The 18,574-nt window shown below is 52.3% G+C and overlaps 1 protein-coding gene across 1 annotated transcript in view; it reads left to right on the top strand.

Moving 5' to 3' along the window:
- Positions 1–1,536: 1,536 nt before the first annotated feature.
- RAMP1 (receptor activity modifying protein 1) overlaps positions 1,537–18,574 on the top strand; it is a 31,266-nt gene continuing 14,228 nt past the window's right edge. The window contains exon 1 of the mRNA XM_087424639.1: positions 1,537–1,679. Within this exon, the coding sequence (XP_087280765.1) occupies positions 1,555–1,679 (125 nt within the window). The 5' untranslated portion in view covers positions 1,537–1,554. The remainder of the gene's footprint in view (positions 1,680–18,574) is intronic.

The raw sequence follows: 18,574 nt of genomic DNA, 5'->3' as shown, positions 1-18,574 counted from the left end.
TTCCCGTCAGTACTCTGTTCTGGCAGAGCCAGGTCAGAGCCCTGGTGTGCAGTGTGTGGAGTTCATCCATCCACCCACCCATCCACCACCCTAACCATCCACTCACCTACCCACCCATTCATCCATCCATCTACCCACCCATGCATCCATCCATCTACCCACCCATCCATCCATCTACCCACCCATCCATCCATCTACCCACCCACCCATCCATCCATCCATCCATCCACTCACTCACTCACCCATGTTTCCATACACCCACCCATCCATTGATCCATCTACCCACCCACCCATCCACCCACCCACATATCCAGTAATTAGTCATTGAGCCCCCTGGAGTTGCACTCTGGAATGGTGCTTCACGGCTCCTTGTCATCACCCTACTCTGTGACACCTCACCCCTCCCCAGCCCTTCCTGACATGCCCCCTTGCTCGGGTGTGCCCTCTGCTGCACTTCCCAGCTTCCCACCTGGTCCTGAGCCTCACAGGACCGGGAGCTGGCTGGGTTCAGGGCCAAGGGAGGTGAGGCAGCTTCAGTCTAGCCTACATCTCTTCTGGTGCTGGGACCTCAGGCCCATTTCTGAGCCTCAAAGCCTCAGTTTCCCTATCTATAAGTTGATGATCATAATAGGTAGGACCCACCTCCAAGGTAGCCATGTGTGGTGAAGAGCCTCGGGCAGTGCCCGCACATCACAGGGACTGGAATACCAATTCCTCTGCATTTTACAGGAGACAGAGGCAGAGGGGGCAAGAGTTCTTGGCGCCAAGGGTGTGCCCACGTGAGTGCACACCCCTCTCTAGGCTATGTTTCAGAGACAAAGACCCCAGAACCCCCCTCCCTATCTTCCTGCCCTGAGGGCGGCTGGCCTATCCCTGGGTGTCCATTTCACCCACTGCCCTGTGGTCTCCCCTGGCCTGAGGGCTGTAAGGGGCACTGGGTGTCCCCACGTGTCCATGACACCCAACGAGGAGTCCAAGAATTCCCAGCACAGCCCTGGCTTCCCAGCTCCAGGCTCCTTCCAGGAATTTGGAAGGGCCCTGCTGGTAGGGGTGGGGCTGGGCAGAGGACCCAGCATAGCCTGGGGGGCAGTAGGTGGGCCAGCAGCCAGACTCTGAACAGAGAATGCAAAGGACCACACCCCCTGCACCCTACCCATAGAGAGGTGAAGAAAGTGGGTGTTCAGCCTGAAGAAGAGGCGGCCTAGTGGGTAGGGGACCATGGGAGAAGCTTCCCTGCCTGCCCAGCCTCCACTAGAGCCAGTCGTGGGCTTGGGGGAAATGAGTGAATTTTGAGTGTGCAATGCATTGCTTGACCAATAATTTTTACCTCGTATATTTATGAAGGTGGGAGGGTGGAACACATTCCATGTCACGGTTTGTCACCTGGGTTGATAACTGGTAAATATTCAGACACAGTGGATATGGGCCTCCACAAGGGCCCTGGGATGGGAGCCCCCAGCCCACAGGGAAGGCAGGGGAGGGTTGGGCGGGGGCCCCAGCAAGGGCGGAGGGTGACAGTCCCTGGGCGCTGTCATTGCAGTGCATCAGCTCTTCATGGCCATGGCCTGCCAGCACGCAGACTACGGCACCCTCCTCCAGGAGTTCTGCCTCGCCCGGTTCAAGGTGGACATGGAGGCCATCGGGAAGACGCTGTGGTGTGACTGGGGCAAGACCATCAAGTGAGTGTCCCCTGATGGGAGGGACGTGGCTGTGGGGGAGCCTCGGGGCCACAGGGCCTGGTGAGAGGATTCCATTGGAGGCCACGGTGAGGGGTTCTTCACTGCAGTCCGGGGTGACGGGATGTGGCCATGACAGGGGACAGACTGAGGACAAAGGGAGGTGCCGGTGACAGTTGGGTGTGGACAGTGAGGGGGTGGGAGGAGGCCATGTCCATGATGGCCTGGGGCCAAGGTGGACTCAGGGGTCCATGAGGGGGCAGGAGAGAGAGGGTCCCATCTGGGCCGTGTCCAGTCTGAGATGCCTGTGGCCCATGGGCAGGTGTCTGGGGGACAAGGGAGGGCAGAGTCCGGTGCCCAGGGGCGGCTGAGCGGCCAAGTCTCTGTAACAGGAGCCCCAGCTTGCAACGATGTCCTGCTTGTTCCCTCGGTCCCTGTGGTCAGGCCAAGGCTATCCTTCCCACCCTGTTCCGGGCTCAGAGCTTCCTGGAACCATGGGGCAGGCTGTCACCGGAGGGGTGGCCCGAGGCTCCCCATGGACAACAGCTGGTGCTGAGCCCCTTCCCCTTTGTGACTCAGTCCTTCTGCCAAAATGCCCTTCTTCCCACCCCCCGGGGTTCACCAGCTGCCTCCCTCAGCCTCTCAGGCCCCAGGCACCCCGGGCTTCTGGAGCAGGGATCAGAACTTGGCATGTTTGCCATCGATGTTCTAGTCTGTGTTTCTGCTTCAGTGTGCAGGGCATGGGGGCATCCGGGAGCTCCAGTGGGCAAGTAAAGGGAACAAGAAATACCCCAAAACGCTGAGATCACAGGCTGGCGGCTGACTCTGCCATGCACACGGGATCCTCAGCGTGCACGGTTACCACGGGCGCTATGATATCCTTCCTGCGAAGACCTGCGCCTCGGTTTACCACACACAGGAGCGGGGCACAGCGGCGCTGCTTGCTTCCCTCTCCTGGCGTCCACCCAGAGAGGGCACTTTCCTCCAGGGCCTGGGGCAGGAAAGAGGAAAGGCAGGGCGGGAAAGAGGAGAGGCAGGTCTCCTGACCCTCATCGTTCTCTGCCGCTTCCAAGCCATCAGGGTCTCATTTTCTAGGCTGAGAAATTAATCATGAGTAAGAAATCGAGTGGGGACAGGTTGTTAAAAATCAGAACAGCCTGTTCTCTGGGCTCAAATCACTCAGCTGAGTGATTTGTGTTTAAATGAAAGATTTCATGTTATTACAATCCAGGGAAGACACGGTGGGGGTCCCTGGAGAAAAGCACTCTCCCCCATGCTCTGTGTAAGCCATCATGGACTGGTGTAGGTGGATTCCAAACTGGTGGCCTCGCAGAAGATGGCAGGGTAACGCCATGTGATGTTCTGAAAGAAGCAGTGGTGACACGTTACTAGGAATGGAAGCCACTGCAGCCGGTTTCCGACAGTGCCTAGAGTGCACACGGGAGTAACTACCACTCCGGCCACTGAGGGTTTGCCACAGTTTACCGTTGTCAGGGCCGCCTGGTGACACAGCTGGAAATAGAAGCAGGGGGCGGGGGGGTGAGGTTGCTAGGAAATTTCTTTTATTTAAAAAGAAAATCGAGGGGCCGGCCCGGTGGCGACAGCGGTTAAGTGCTCGCACTCCGCTGCGGCAGCCTGGGGCTCACCGGTTCAGATCCCCGGCACACACCAACGCACCGCTTGTCAAGCCATGCTGTGGCAGCGTCCCGTATAAAGTAGAGGAAGATGGGCACAGATGTTAGCCCCGGGCCAGTCTTCCTCAGCAAAAAGAGGAGGATTGGCAGATGTTAGCTCAGGGCCGATCTTCCTCACAAAAAAAAAAAAAAGAAAGAAAATCGAGATAATTGAGGGAGGAAGAAGCAAAAGTCCTCATCATAACAGCATCTCAGCAGGTCAGCTGGGTCTGCCAGCCCCGGGGTCTGTGGTCAGCAGAATCACGGCTCCTAGATACGGCGACATCCTGATCCTGGATCCTGGGAATATGTTACGTGGCATGGCAAAGGGGAAGTAAATTGCAGGTGGAACTAAAGTTGCTCAGGTGACCTTGAGATGAGGACATTATCCCGGATTATCAGGGTGGGTCCAACATAATCACAAGGGGCCTTAAATTGTCCCCGCTTTGGCCATTAGAACACCTTCCAGCTGGCTTTTGTGTCCTTTTGACCTGCCCCCATCCTTCTTTGAGCACTTCCTTACTTTCTGGTACCAGGAGATGTTCCGGGCTCATCTTGTACATTTTTGGCCCCAGCCCTGGAATCAGCCATTTCACCAAGGAGCCCTGGTTCCTTTTATTGAAGAATGGTATTTAGAAGCCAGGATATGTGTACAGTCATGCATCGCTTAAGGACGGGAACACGTTCTGAGAAATGCATCGGTAGGTGATTTTGTCGTTGTGTGAACATCATAGAGTGCACTTACACAAACCCAGATGGTGTGACCTGGGCTACGTGGTACTGATCTTATGGCACCACCATCGTACATGCGGTCCGTGGTGGACAGAAACATCTTTATGCTGCACATGACCGTGTGTACACACACATATGTATTTACACCAGGGATTTAGACATAACCAATGAGACCATGCAAGCGCAGAAGAAAACGTGGGTGAATTCCTCTTTAACTTTGGCGTCGGGAAGGGCTATATCTAATGATACTTATTTTAAGGAATTGGCTTACATGATGGTGGGGTCTGGCAAGTCCAAAGTCTGTAGGGCAGGCCAGCAGGCTGGAAACTCCAGGGCGGAGCTGATGCTGCAGCCTTGAGGCAGGATTTCTGAACTTACCGTTAAGGCCTTTCTACTGACTGGATGAGGCCCCACCCACATTATCAAGGATCATCTCCTCTACTGAAAACCAAGGGAGTGTAGGTGGGAACCAGGTCTCCAAAATACCCCACAGCGACACCCGAGTTAGTGTTTGGGTGAATAACTGGGGACTCTAGCCTGGCAGGTGGACGCGGAAAACTGACCGTGACGCTGTGGTCCTGAGAGTCAGTACTACACTCCCGGAGAGGCGTCCTTTCCCTCATCCCCGCCACCCCATCCCATTTCCCCCATTCTTTTCACCCCATCCCACCCACCCCCGGTGGGTAACCAATCTCATTGGTTTCTGGTTTTTCCCTCTTGTATTTCTTTTGCACAAATGAGCAAGTGTGTGCATTTTCTTTTTTATATCCTCTTCTTTCTTACACGAAGGGCAGGATACTGTAGATATTCTTTTTGTACTTTGGGGTTTTTTTTTCCAGGTAGCACTATATCCTGGAAATCAGTCCCTACCAGTGCATCGACAGCCTTCTCATTCGTCTTCACAGCTGGGTAATACTCCTCTGTGCATAGTTTTTTGACCTCTTTCCTATGAAGAGGCATTTAGGTTTTTCCAGTATTTTCCAATTTCAGATAGTGTTAGGTGAATGACCTTGTGCATAAGCATTTTCATATTGTTGGAGCTGTATCTTCAGGGTAGATAGAAGTGGGATTGCTGGATCAAGGTAAGAGTAGAGGTCATTTTGTGAAGCACTGCCACTTTCCCCCCAGAAGGGCACCTGTTTGCATCCCCGCCAGCAGGGTGTGGGGGAGCCCCTGTCCCCACAGCCTCGCCCACAGACCATGTTGTTAGAGGCTGGAATTTTCCCCCTCTGAAAAATGAGAAACGGTGTCCCAGTGGTGTGTTCACATGCATTTCTCTAGTTAAGAGTGAAGCTGAACGTCTTTTGTATGTTTAAGGACCATTCTTATGTCTTTTTGGAGAATTGTTTGTTGGTGTCTTTTCCCATTTTCTCTCAGGTTTCGGGTCCTTTTTTGAGTTCCTTCTATGTTAGAGGAGACATTAGGCCTTTGCCTGTGATGTATGTTAGAGACTTTCTCCCAGCTTGTCAGTTGTCTTTGACTTTGTTTTCAGTGTTTTTGCTGCCACATAATTTTTTTTTTTTATGTAGCCACGTGCATCCATCTGTTATCACCTCTGGATCTGAGTCATAGTTGGAAAGCCTTGCTCTGCACAGAGGTTCGAGAGGAGCCCCCCATGTCTTCTTCTTGAGCTGGTCTGGTTTCTGTGGCCACATCGAAATCCCCATCCATCTGGAGTGTATTCTGCTGTGTGGTATAAGCTAGGAGCAAACTTTACCGTTTTCCAGAGGAGCTGTCCAGTTGTCCCGTCTATTAATGAGTCATCTTTGCCCTCAGTGATTTGAGATGACCCCTTCATCCTATCCTAAGTTTCCCTGTGCACTTTGCCCATACCTTTATAAAATCGTCCCTTTTTCAAACCTTCCTCATATTACCTGCATCTACAACATTAACTTCTCCTCCAGAACCATCAGTGGGTCCTCACCACCTACTGAATGTTTACCTAATTATCACTGACATCATTCCAAGAAGAGTTTATTATTATAGCTGCATTTATTGAGCACTTACTGTGTGCTGGGCATTGTGCTAAGCACGAAACATACATCATCTCATTTAAGTAAGCAGCAATGTCAGGAAGAGGGAGAACTATTGTAACCCCCACTCTATCTGCGCAGGGTCACAGCTAATAAGGCCTGTTTGAGTCCAAGATCCCAGCTCTTGGCACTCCCTGAAGGCACGCGATGGCTCCCTCCTGATTCACAGGGGAGGTGTGGGGGCGTCCTGTCTTGAGATAAGTGTGGTTCTCTGGGAGGGGGATGCTGGCTTCCAGTGGCCATCCCAGCCCCTGCCAATGTCCAACGGGCCTGGTGTCCGTGTCACTTAGTGGGAAGGTGAGTCTCCTCTGATGGCTTCCAGTGGCCATCTGCACTTCCACACCATCTGCATTGAGATACCAAGCTTGGTACTCAAGCCAAGGGCAGACTGTCCGGAGTCTCCTGCAGCAATGAAGGTCTGGGGGGTCTTGGAGTGAACAGGCTGGGCCAAATGACTAGGAAGGAGAAGAGAAGAAGGACCCAGAAGGCACATTGAGGCTTAGAGGAGCCAGGCATGTGTGGGTAGAAGGGCTGTCACCATGATGGAGCACAGTGTCCCACGGGGAGCAGGCCCCTGATGTGGAAGATGGACAGAGAGCCAGACAGCTGGCTGGCTCAGGGAATTCTTCTGGCTGGGACTGGAGGACTGTGAGCCAGGCAGGTGTCTGACAAAGGGCTCAGGCACTGGGAAAGACCCTCCCCAAGCCAGGTACAGCTAAGGCTTGTCAGTGGGGCAAAGAGAGCAGCCCAGCGAGCAGACCTGGGCAGTTGTTGGGGTCTGGGGTCCAGGACCAAGCTGAGGCTGAGGGCGGGGAGCTCCAAAGGCCAGAGCACCTGTGGCCAGAGCTGCCCAGTGCCTGCTGCCTGGGGTCATGGCTATCCCAGGGGCTGGGACATATGGAACAGGAAAGCTTCTGGACTCTCCTCTGAAATCAGAGAAGACTCCAGTTTAAAGCAGTTGCACATCAGAGGAGACTCACCTTCCCACTAAGTGACACGGACAAACATGAGCCAGCCAGGCTTCTGTCGGATGCATACTCAGAAATAGATGGGGAGAAAATCCAACACAGGGCGCGTAGGGGTCTGCTCGTGCCACCAACTCTCTGGTTCCCAGGCTGCCAGTTCTACCTCCTACGTCAAACCAGACAGAGAGGAGGGCCTGTGTCAGCCCTGCTTCACTTAGGACATTGAACGGAAATATTGGGTTATTTCCAAATATTTTTCAGCACACTGTGCATGGTTGCTCAGAGATAGAAATTTCTCAAGTGAAAGCAAAGGGCTGACAAGAGCATTCAGGCCATGTTCCAACAAGAGGACAGTGGCCATTCTTGAGTGACCTGCTGTGGGACTGTGGGCCTGCTTTGGTTTTGCGTTTCAAGGCTTGTAATAGTTAGAGCTTACGCCGGGACCGTAGCTGCCCAGCGTGGTTCTGCGTTTAACAGTCCTGGACGGTAACCCCTGCTCCTCCCTCGGGAGAATGGCTCGGGGGTTACTCCTGAGTCCTTTCTCGTTTGAGAATGCTTGGGGTGCCTCAGATTCCTCAGGGGTCTGACCCGTCCCTGCACCAGGCCCCTGCAGGGCAGGTTCTCCTCTGTGCACCAGACCGAGTCCAACACGTCCCAGGGGTTAGCTCATTAAACGGCAGCCTTGGTTGGCTAATGGAAATTTACCGTAATTTAGTCTAACTGGGAATATAATCTAATTTGGGGAGCTATAGAGGACGTGGGAAAATGTGTCATTAGAAACTCTCATTTCCAGAGAACTTTGTGTGTCTTGGGGAGGGAGAGAAAGAGCAGAACAGAAAAGAAAAGAAGAATCTGGAACATGCAGAACTCAACTAGAAAACAGTTGGGTTTCTTTTTTTTTTTTGTGAGGAAGATCAGCCCTGAGCTAACATCCATGTCATTCCTCCTCTTTTTGCTGAGGAAGACCGGCCCTGAGCTAACGTCTATTGCCAATCCTCCTCCTTTTTTTTTTTCCCCCTTTTTCTCACTAAAGCCCCAGTAGATAGTTGTGTGTCATAGCTGCATCCTGCTAGTTGCTGTATGTGGGACGCAGCCTCAGCATGGCCGGACAAGGGGTGCGTCAGTGCGCACCTGGATCTGAACCCGGGCTGCCAGCAGCGGAGTGCGCACACTTAACCACTAAGCCATGGGGGCAGCCCCAGAAAACGGTTGGTTTTAAAGTGACCAAATATTGGATTTTCTCTCCAAGACAGGAAATGTTAGGTGGATTTAGGAGATCAGGGGGCACCTCTGCTCCTCCCCTCACTGCAGGGTCCGAGGCATCACTTTGGGCAGAGGGAGAGATGTCCGAGGTGGCCCAGGCATCAGAGTCCAGCGGCCCCCAGAGAACCCAACCTCACCTTCCTATCAGACAAGGCGCCCTCCTCTTTGCCCCAAAGCTTGCAGATCTGTAGATGCTGGCTGTGTCCGCCTCAGCTCACAGCACCTTCGGTTACACAGCCCGAATATGAGGAGGGATCTCCAGCCCAGGGAGGGGCCGTGGCCCAGCGTGTTAAGTGAAGGACACAAAAGGAATGTTCAGTGCCTGCTGTGGTGGGTGACTTCAGTCCCGAGCGCCAGGCCCAGTGCTCCAGGCCCCATGACTGCAGACTTAGGCGGGGCACGTTGAGCCCCTGCAGGGTCTTTCCGGGGCCGCTGCAATTCCCGCTCTGCTGGAGCAACAAAGAGCCGCCCTTGTGTGTTCCCGTTAGAAGAGTCAAGTCAGGCAATTCTTCAGAACTCAGCATCACGTTGCAACAGCTGCTTTTGTTTTGAATTCCAACAGGAACTGAGAGGAGGCCTCCTTCTTAACTCACGGAGTTCTCTCTGGGGCAGCGGGCCACATCCTCCCTGGGGTTCCTGCTGTGCTCAGCCCACTTCACCTAGGTCTCAGGATGGGCCATGCCCGGGGTGGCCCCCTGCCTGGCCGGGATACCTGGCATGGGAGGCCCGCCCACCTGTGCTCTCAGAGCTGGCTCCCATACCCACATGGGTTTGCTCATCGAGACCTGCTCATCGGGTCTGCCCTGGGACTTGCCCCCTGCCCACGAGTGCTTGGGCTGCATTCTTGTCTGGAGGACCTGGCATAGACGCCCACTCCCTCACCCCTCTGCCCGCCCAGGTTGGGGGACTCCTTCAGATGTCTCAGAGCCCACCCTCACACCCTCAGGCCCAAGTGCACAGAAATCTGGTGGCCAACCCTTGACCTCTCAGGGCCTTCCAGGAGGGGCCATGCCAGGAAAACTGTCCAGCTCACCTGTGAAGCCAGGCTGCTTCCGCTGAGGACACCACTCCTGCTCCCCGGCCCAGGCCTCAGCTGGGGTGCTCCGGCCCTGCAGGGAAGGTGTAGACACAGCCTTTCAGTAGCAGCGGCGAGGGTGGGTGTGGGTGGGTGAGGACATCTGGCCTGCTCCTTTCCAGAGCCTGCCTCTCCACTGCCTCATGTCACTCTCCACTCAAGTCTTCTGGGTGTGTGGGACTGTGGAGGGCCCGAGGTTGTTCTGTTGCTGGTTGTCAGCAGGGGAAGGAAAACCTGAGCTGAGCCAGGAGCTCTCAGCAGCCACCCCTGGAATTTGTTAGGCTAGGCTGTGACAGGGTGGCATCATGGGACCCAGAGTTTGCTGAGTGGACAGAGGAAAGGGGTACCCTTTTCCCCCACCCTCTCAAAGACCACTTCCTGATGTCCCCATCTAGCTGGCATCTCACAGAGCCGGTGGAGAAGTCTACTGCATGCACCACCACGACCCTGTGGCACCAACAACAGGGGCCATCTGTGAGTGGGGGTCTCTACGAGGGCAGCGAGGCAAAGGCCTTCCAGGCCCCTCTGCCCTGGCTCAGGAGCTCAGCCACAGCTGACCTGGGGGAGCAGATCGAGGGCTGGGGCAATGGGACCATGACGTGGGGCAGGGCATGCTGGTGAAGGAAGGAAGGTGCCGTTTGGGGCTCTGTGCACCCAGATCTGTGCTCACAGGAGACAGGGGGATGAGAGGGAAGGGTCTGGAAATCCACTTTCCTCCACCACGTGCCCAGAGCCAGCCCTGCAGCGGACAGATGTGGGAGAAGAGGAGGCATAGGGACACTCTGAGATCCTCACCTGGTGACTCACAGCCCCACCCCATCCCAGCTACATTGTCACCCCACCAGAAGGCACCCTTCTTGCTGTGTCCCACCAGCCAGAGGAGCTGTCTTCATTTGTAGGAGGCCCTGACGGGCAGCAGCAGCACTTCAGTCGAGGGCGGCCTGGACTTGGCATACCTGCTCCATGCAGGGTTCTGACGCTGATCCCCAGAGGGTCTGTTGATGCCCGCCTCTTGGGCTGGGGGAGCTTGGGGGATGGGGAGGAGGAACCCCATTTCCTGTCTCGGAAAGCTTCCAGAGAAATGTGTCTGCAGAGGCCCCTAGCTGAGGAATCCCTTGTGGTGGGGGGACCAGGAAGCAGGGAGAAGGACCCCTGGCCCTCACTCCCCATGCCCAGGGGCCGCTGCATCGTCCTCAGCTTCCGGTTATCTCCAGTGCTCCTTGTCTTTCTGGCCCCGGCAGAGATGCTCCCCTAGACAGGGCAGTAACCAAGCACTGGGCCACGGTGCCGGGCCTGCTGTGCTGTCTTTTTCCATCAAGTGATAAACTGTCCTGTTTTGCAATGTCCTCAGTTTTGGGGATGAAATCAGGCCTGTGTGTCAGAATGTAAAGGTTAGAAGTGCAGTGACACTGAGCAGATCCCGGCTGAGCAGAAGGGCAGGCAGGTGGAACTCATCCTGATGATGGAGGCTCACTGCAACGCACCTCCCGCCCCCACCTCCCCCTTGGACACACTGCTGAGACCCCCCTCCCCCATGGCCCAGAAAGCCCTGGAACCATCCAAGCTGTGCAGATGGGAGTTTGCTGTCTGGGGAGACGGGCCAGGCTTGCTCACACGGGGCTTCACTGAGCCGTCGCAGGCGGCCTCCTGGGGCCGTCGACACTGAAGGAGGCAGGCAGCACGTGGTAGGAGACGTGACGATGATGATGAAGATGTGCCCTGGTGTGTTGTGGTTGGTGTGCAGGGGGGGCTCCCAGGTGGGGGAGCATAGCAGATGTTCCTTCCTGATGCCGACCTTCACCCCAGCACTCATCCTGCCCCCACAGCCCCCGAAAGCCCCGTTACGGGATCTCCCAGGATCCATCCGTCCATCCAGGATTCAACTGGTGGACATCTCCCAAGCACGCTCGAGGCCAGGGACACTGGGTCCACTGTGGGAGGGCCTCAGGGAGTTTCGGCAGAGCACAGCATTGGGCGTTTTATGAGGACACCTTTCTCCTCAAGTGTCCTACAGGACTGAAGCCCTGGACACACGCACAGGGTGCCCTGTGGGACACACTCGGGGACAGGTGGGTTTTAGGTCTTCATTCCTTCTTCTTTCAGCTTCTCCTCTCAGTCGAAAAACAGAGAACCCACTTGCTTAAAAATACACTCCTTTTGAAAAGCAAGGAAGTGTGAGTTTACCCTCAGGGCCAGGGCCAGGTGGAGGCAGGCGAGCTCAATGGCAGGAAGGCCAAATTAACATGTCCTGATTTTCTCAGTCCTGCTTATGTTGAGCCACGTCCAGGTTTTCGCTATTATAAATGGTGCTGCAATAAGCACTTTTGTACATATAGCCTTACTTCTTTTTTTGACTGATTTCTTTGTTAAGAATTCTTGCAAATAGGCTCATGACCTCACATACTACGAACATTCTGTGGTTCTTGATAGGTTTTGCCCAGTCGCCCTTTTAAAGAATTTCATTAATTTATATTACCAACAACATACGAAAATATTTATTTCCTCATAGGTTCGTGAGTATTGAGTTTGTAGAGATTTTTTTTTTGCAGATTTCAATGAGATTTCCTCTTTTTTTTTCCACTTGCCCTCTTTGGCTATTCGGAAGCTGTTCTACAGTTGTTTGCAACTTGTTTTTTCTCCAGTGCATATTATCTGACCACATGCTTTGCTACTTATCTTTTGAGTCATGGCAGGGATTTTTAATCTTCTTTTACAAACTCTTGAACATGGTAGAGATTAGCTGTCTGTCATTTGGTTCTAAATATTTTCTCTTCATATCTCGTTTGTGTTTATTTAAGTGATGTTTGTTTTCTATGTTTTAGTTAATTAGTTTATTCGGTTAACACACATGCCCCAACTCACTCCTCAGGGGTCTGTGACTTTGGCATGCTCTTATCTGTTCCACAAATTCAGTTGTTGAAATCTCAAGAGAGTCATATGGCCACAATACTGTGTTCTGTTTCTATTTAGTTGTTCTGTTTTGAAATAACATTTATCTTCTTAACACAGTGGGTAGTTACACTGAGACACAAATTAAAATTTATATCCTTCCTACCTCGATTATCCTAATATAATTTGTTAAATAATATTTCCTGGGCCAGCCCCGTGGCTTAGCGGTTAAGTGCACACGCTCCGCAATGGCGGCCCGGGTTCGGATCCCGGGCGTGCACCGATGCACCGCTTCTCCGGCCATGCTGAGGCCGCGTCCCACATACAGCAACTAGAAGGATGTACAGCTATGACATACAACTATCTACTGGGGCTTTGGGGGGAAAAAAGAAAAGGAGGAGGATTGGCAATAGACGTTAGCTCAGAGCCGGTCTTCCTCAGCAAAAAGAGGAGGATTAGCATGGATGTTAGCTCAGGGCTGATCTTCCTCACAAAAAATAATAATAATAATAATAATAATAATATTTCCTACCTCCATTGTTTGGTTATGCTTAGTTTAACACATAATACATTCTTGTATGCATTAGAGTCTATTTCAATTAATTTTTACTTATGTTTGGGGGCCACACCACACCATGCAAATTACCATGGTTTCATAATATTTTCCACAATATAGAAGACCTCATCCTTCTTAGTGTGTTTATTTTCATTATAATTCACATTATGTTTTGCTTACTTTGATGTATTTTCTGCCTATTTTTCCAAGAGAACTTAAGAACCATTTTTGCCGAATTCCATAAAGTCATATCGAGATTCTAATTGAGATGACCGATCATCAATCAGTCAAACTTGGGCAGTGCTTTTGGGTGCTGTCTTGTAACAATTAGGACAAAATCCGTCATGGACCGAGTGAACCATGCATGGGGCTCCGAGTGGGACCCTCCTGGGCTCGAATCCTGCTGATTCCGTCACTACGTAAACTCTGTGTGCCTCTGTTTCCTCCCCAGGAAGATGAATTTAATAGGATTTGCTTCATTGACAGTTCCTGATTTTCCTCTGTATGAATTTCCTTAATCAGGTTTTAGGATTAGGATCACATTTGCCTAGTGGAATATATGCGCTCAATGACCGTTGGAGTCAAGGGTGGGAAATAATTTATGTGACGTGAGAAATATTTGTTCTTTGCAGGTTTAAATGAATTCATCACCAAAACCTGGTGGTTTGGGAGATTTCTTTCTCCAGTTTTTTCCTCTGCTATTGATTCATTTTGGCTTTCTATTTCTTGTTTAATGTGTGTATTTCAGCCATGTTTATTTGGTCTATATCCTTCAGATTTCTCACTAAAACATAATGCTGCATTGTACTCCCTTACGTATTTAATATCCTATCTATTCAAGTTTTGTTTTCTCTGTATGTTTTTCTCTTCCTTTTTTTCTTTTAGATGCCACCTCATTCATCAAAGGGAAATGAGGAGACCACTTTTTCAATAATTGTGCCCATTTTTATAGTCTTTAGAGAATACGCTGGGTTTTACACTGCAATGTCTTTTTCAAAATTTTGGCTTTAACTTTTATCATTCACTTTTCCCTCTTTTTTCCTTTTTTAAAAAATATTTACTTCTTTCCTAAGATATAATTTAGAGACTTAGTTCATCATTTTTTCTCATCTTTTTTTTTTTAACATAATAAAGGCATTTAAAGCTCTGATGTTTCTCCGTAAGGACCTTCTTCATCACTTTCTGTAGATTTTGATATGTCTGTTTTTTCGTTTTATCTTCTTAATAGACAGGTACTGTCTTCTTGACTTTCTTCTTCAGACAGTTTTTTCATTAAACAAGAATATGTTAATTCTCCTATGTTTTATTTCTCTTTGATTCTTAGTCTCTTCTTCTCTTGTCATAGTGAGAGAACATAGAGTGAATAATGTCTGCTTTGTTAGTATTTTTGTTGAGGTTTTCTTTGAGATCTAGTGTCGGATAACCTTCTGTTAACATACCATGAATACTTGAAAATGAAGCTTGTTCTGTTTATTCTACTTAATTCCCACCAAAATAACCATTAATTCTGCATTGTTGTGCTATTCAGCTCCTTTCTGTGTTTCTGAATTTTTTGTGTACTTGATAATGGAGTACTAGATTCTTCAATTCTGATTATATTGTTACTGTTCCTATCTTATTTTTCTAGCAGGTTTTTACCTATATATATTTGCTCTGTTTTTCTAGCATTTAGATTCCATGTTATTATGCTGCCATTATCAACCACCAAATATCATTGTATCGCTTCTTAACCCATTTAATAGTTTTTGCTTTAAATTATTCTTTGCCTCACATGAAGTATTTCAATAACTTGAAGCCTACTCATAACTCTTTTTAGTCTTCCGATATAGTTCTGTCTTAATTCTCTGTTCCCAACAGCTTACTGCTGGATTTTATCTTTTCATCTGGAGAGGGACAAGCCTTATAACCAAGGAAATTATATATTTGTCCTTTTTGCTCTATTTTCAGGCACTCCATTTTTTGTCGATTTTCATCTTTCTACACTGATTTTTTTTCTTTTCTCTCCATTGTTGAAACAGTATTATCTTTTAAATGAGGTCAAAATATTGGGGAGCTATTTTTCACTCAACCAGCCATGAAATGTGAAACACAGATGTTCTTATTCCTGTATTGCTTTTCTTACATTGTCAAACCACGGACTTCAGCCTCCCCTCAATGAAAGAACAGGAGTCTCTGTCTCTCTCTCTCTCCTGCCCCCTCCTTCCCTCCCTTTCTCTATCCTTTCTTCCTTCCCTCCTTTCCCTCCATTTCCTCATTGATTTTAATTAGTGCTCTAAAACCTACTTCTTCCTTTCTGTCCTCTGTTGGGTTTTATTTTTTCCACCGTGCTGTTCTGACTTGTATCAGTAACCCTTGGTCTGAAAGGGCTCTCAGTTACCTATCTTTGCAAATAGGCTGTTCACTCAAGTGTGTCTTATTATTTTTAACATCATCATTCCCTTTTACATGGATCTTTTCAATCCAGGCGACTATACGAAGAAGATCCTGGAAATAAGCCGTGTGATTCACGCGTTCTCAGAATTCAGAAATTTCTAAGGAGCCTGTGGCTGCCTTTGTACCTGAGTGACAGCGTGGCGGGGTGATGAGTCTACACCAAGCAACCATGTTTTCTGAAGTTCCCGTAGCTGTTGTTCCATTGTCTCTGGGTTTGTATTGTCATCAGAGAAGGCAGAAGTGGTTTTGATCTATTTTTTAAGCGTGAACTCCCTCTTTCCTGTGTGGTTGCTTGCAGGTTGCTAGAACCAGGGGACCAGGAGGGGATGGTGAAGGCTCGGGGCAGGCAGGACGTAGCCCGAAGCCCCTGTGACTGCATGGGAGCTGCCTGTGGGGGGACCCTTTGGGCAGCTCTCAAGACACACATCCTCAGTTCTTTGGCAGCCGGAGCCACTGGGGACGTGGGCCATGGTAGCGCCAGTGTGTGACTCCTTTCCAGTTGGCCTGGGGGCAGGTAGGGGAAAGGGTACAAGACCCCTACCAGAAGCCAGGTGGGTCTGAGGCTCTGCGGGACCCCTGAAACTTACTTCTCTGTGTCCTCATCCTCCTGGTGCACTGGGGCTGCTCCATGGTCCAGGCTTGTGTCCCAGGATGGTTTTGAACCATGGAGAAGCCCCCGCAGATGGCAGGAAGCTTTTCCCTTGCTGGGGGTGGTGGTGGATTCCCCTCCTGATTGGGCACGTGTTCACAGGAAGGAGAGACAAACAGTTACCAGGCCTGGGGCCGGGGGTGGCCTGTTCCTGCCTCTATCTTAAGAATGTTTCTTCTCCTTTAAAAAGTTAGATGAGGGCACCTTGGTACCATGAAGAGGTTCAGAACCAGATATTTAATCAGCTCAGCAGCTGTTTGCTGAGGACTTAGGAGGTACTGGGCCAATGGTGTGGCTGCTGGGGACCCTCTCACACTCCCTAGGGGGGAGCCCCAACAGTAGGTGGGGATTGACCCCCAGCTCCAACCCTCCACCGGGTGTCAGGGCCCCTGGGAACCTGGCCCACTCTGATACCACCATTCACCCCAAGGCACCTAGAGAGTGTCCTCACGGGCCAGGAAACTGACGAGGAGGGCAGAGGAGGGGCCTGAACCCCGGCCAGCCGACAGCTCTAGAGCCCACTCCTTGACCCTGCCGAGACCATCCTGCACAGCGCAGAGAGTTGAGCCAGAGCTGGAGGCAGGCTTCTCTGCCCGCTGGAGAGGAGACCTGGGCTATAACCTTGAGTCACTCCTGCCTTTCCCAGGGAAAGAGGGGCCTCTCTGGGAATGGTCCTGTCACCCAGGCCCGAGGGCAGGGCTCCTGCGGGGACAGTGGACACCAGCGGGGTGTCTGCCTCAGTTTCCTGGTTGTCACTTCAGGTCCCTTGGCGGCTCCTCCTCCACGTCCCCACCTCGGGGTGGTGGGGGTGCTCAGCTCCTGGGCTGGGTTCATTCTTTGTGTTCCTCTCCCACCAGCCAGCGAGGCTGCACGTCTCAGGATACACCTGGGGCCGTTTCCAGCATATCCTGACAGCCCGCTCTGGGCCAGGCCCGTGCTGAGTTCCGCGTGTCAGTGTCTCACCTCCTGGCAGGTCTCAGTGGCTCCACCGAGTTGGGAGGAAGACGGGAGGCTGAACGTTTGTTCTTTCCCTCAGCCACACCCACTCCTGGCTGGGTTCCGGGGAGACTGAGAAATGGTGCTGCCCTGGTGGGGCTCTCAGGCCAGGGTGGAGGCTCCCCCACGGCTGCGAGGTCAGCAATGCGGTGCCCGTGTGAGGGAGGGAGTGGGCACCTCGTGGGGGGTTTCTCAGCCTTGCTGTGACTGCCTCCTCTGTGGGAGGACTCATACCCCCTTGCTGTGAGCCAGAGACCACTATACCCATTTTAAAGGTGAAAGCACAGAAGCTCAGTGCTCAAAGTCCCACCGCTAGTCAGTGTTCCATGGCGTAGAATGTTCCATGGCCCCGCCCTTCCTCCCACATCAAGTGTTGCCCTGAGTTCCACACCCGGTAGGACTAGGGCGGGAGGGTCACGGATGGAGGGGGGCTGCCTGGACGGAAGCAGGAGTTGGTGGGACATGTGGGTGAGGTGAGCCCGGTGCAGGGGGCCCTTGTGGGGGGAGGGCAGGGATGGATCCTTCAAGGCCCTCGGGGGTCCCTTCGGAATCCAGTGGCATCAGGGAGGCAAAGGGTTTCTCTGGCAGTGCTCTGGGCAGGCCTGAAAGTGGGACCAAGGGTGGACTGGGGGGAGAAGCCCTTCCTTCCAGCCACCAGCGTTGCTTCACAGGGATGACGTCCCCAGGGTGTTAGTTCCAAATATAGACCCCGGCTGTCCTGTCTAATCCTGGGACTCAGATGTGTGCACGCCTGTGTCCCAGTGAGGGTGGGAGCCCCGGGGCCCAGATAGGCCTCGGTGTGGCCGGCGGGCGACTTCGCCTCCCCAGACCTGGGTGTTGGCCAGAGGTTCCCAAGAGATACTCCTGGGTGTTTCAGCGAGGCCACAGTGGACACAGGTCGGGGATCAGCCACGTGTCCCTGAGTTCTCAGCCCCCGGGAGCTGAGATCACTTCAGGTGCAGACACCCCTAATCTTCTGGGCCCTCGGAAGACACCCACTGAATTTTAAAACTACGACTTCATCGCTGTGAGCTGCAGATCCCAGGAGCCTGGTTTCCGCCTGGGCCGGTTCTCGGAGGAGGCATTATGTTGCCACCTGCCCGGTAGGCCCTCTCCATGGAGAGCCTGGCTTGGCAGCTGCCGGGTCTGTCTGGTGCCAGGGCTGCACATGGAGCCAGGAATGGGTTTAGAAACCTCACTTCCTCCTTGGGCAGAGGTGCCCAGATTCCCTCCCGCCCAGAGCGTAGCCAAAAGAACAGGAGCAGTGGAAGGAGGCAAAGGAGGACGGCCCCAGGAGGAGGACGGCCCCAGGAGGAGGACGGCCCCAGGAGGAGGACGGGGCGGCCTGGACACCCCCTGCCCAAGAGGGGCTTCCGGGGGGGAGCAGAGGAAGCAGTGACCTACATGGAGGAGCCAAGCAGACCCTGAGTCGGACCCCTGGGCCACCCACCTCCCTGCCATCTCGGGTCACTGGCACAGGTCACTGGTCGCCTCTCCAGCTCCCTCGTCTGTAAGGAAGTGATAGGAGCACCAACTCTTGAGCTGTTGTGAGGAGTAACCGTATCGTGTACAGAGGTCTTAGTGTGTCCTGTCCTTTGAATGGCAGATGGCCAGGCCTTTAACTGTCGTGCAGG

The sequence above is a fragment of the Ceratotherium simum genome, chromosome 37 (assembly GCF_057802395.1).
Source record: "Ceratotherium simum simum isolate JZ-2026a chromosome 37, ASM5780239v1, whole genome shotgun sequence".
In the NCBI taxonomy this organism is placed as follows: Eukaryota; Metazoa; Chordata; class Mammalia; order Perissodactyla; family Rhinocerotidae; genus Ceratotherium; species Ceratotherium simum.
The sequence above is the reverse complement of the archived record's forward strand: the minus strand, read 5'-3'. Positions and strand labels throughout refer to the sequence as shown.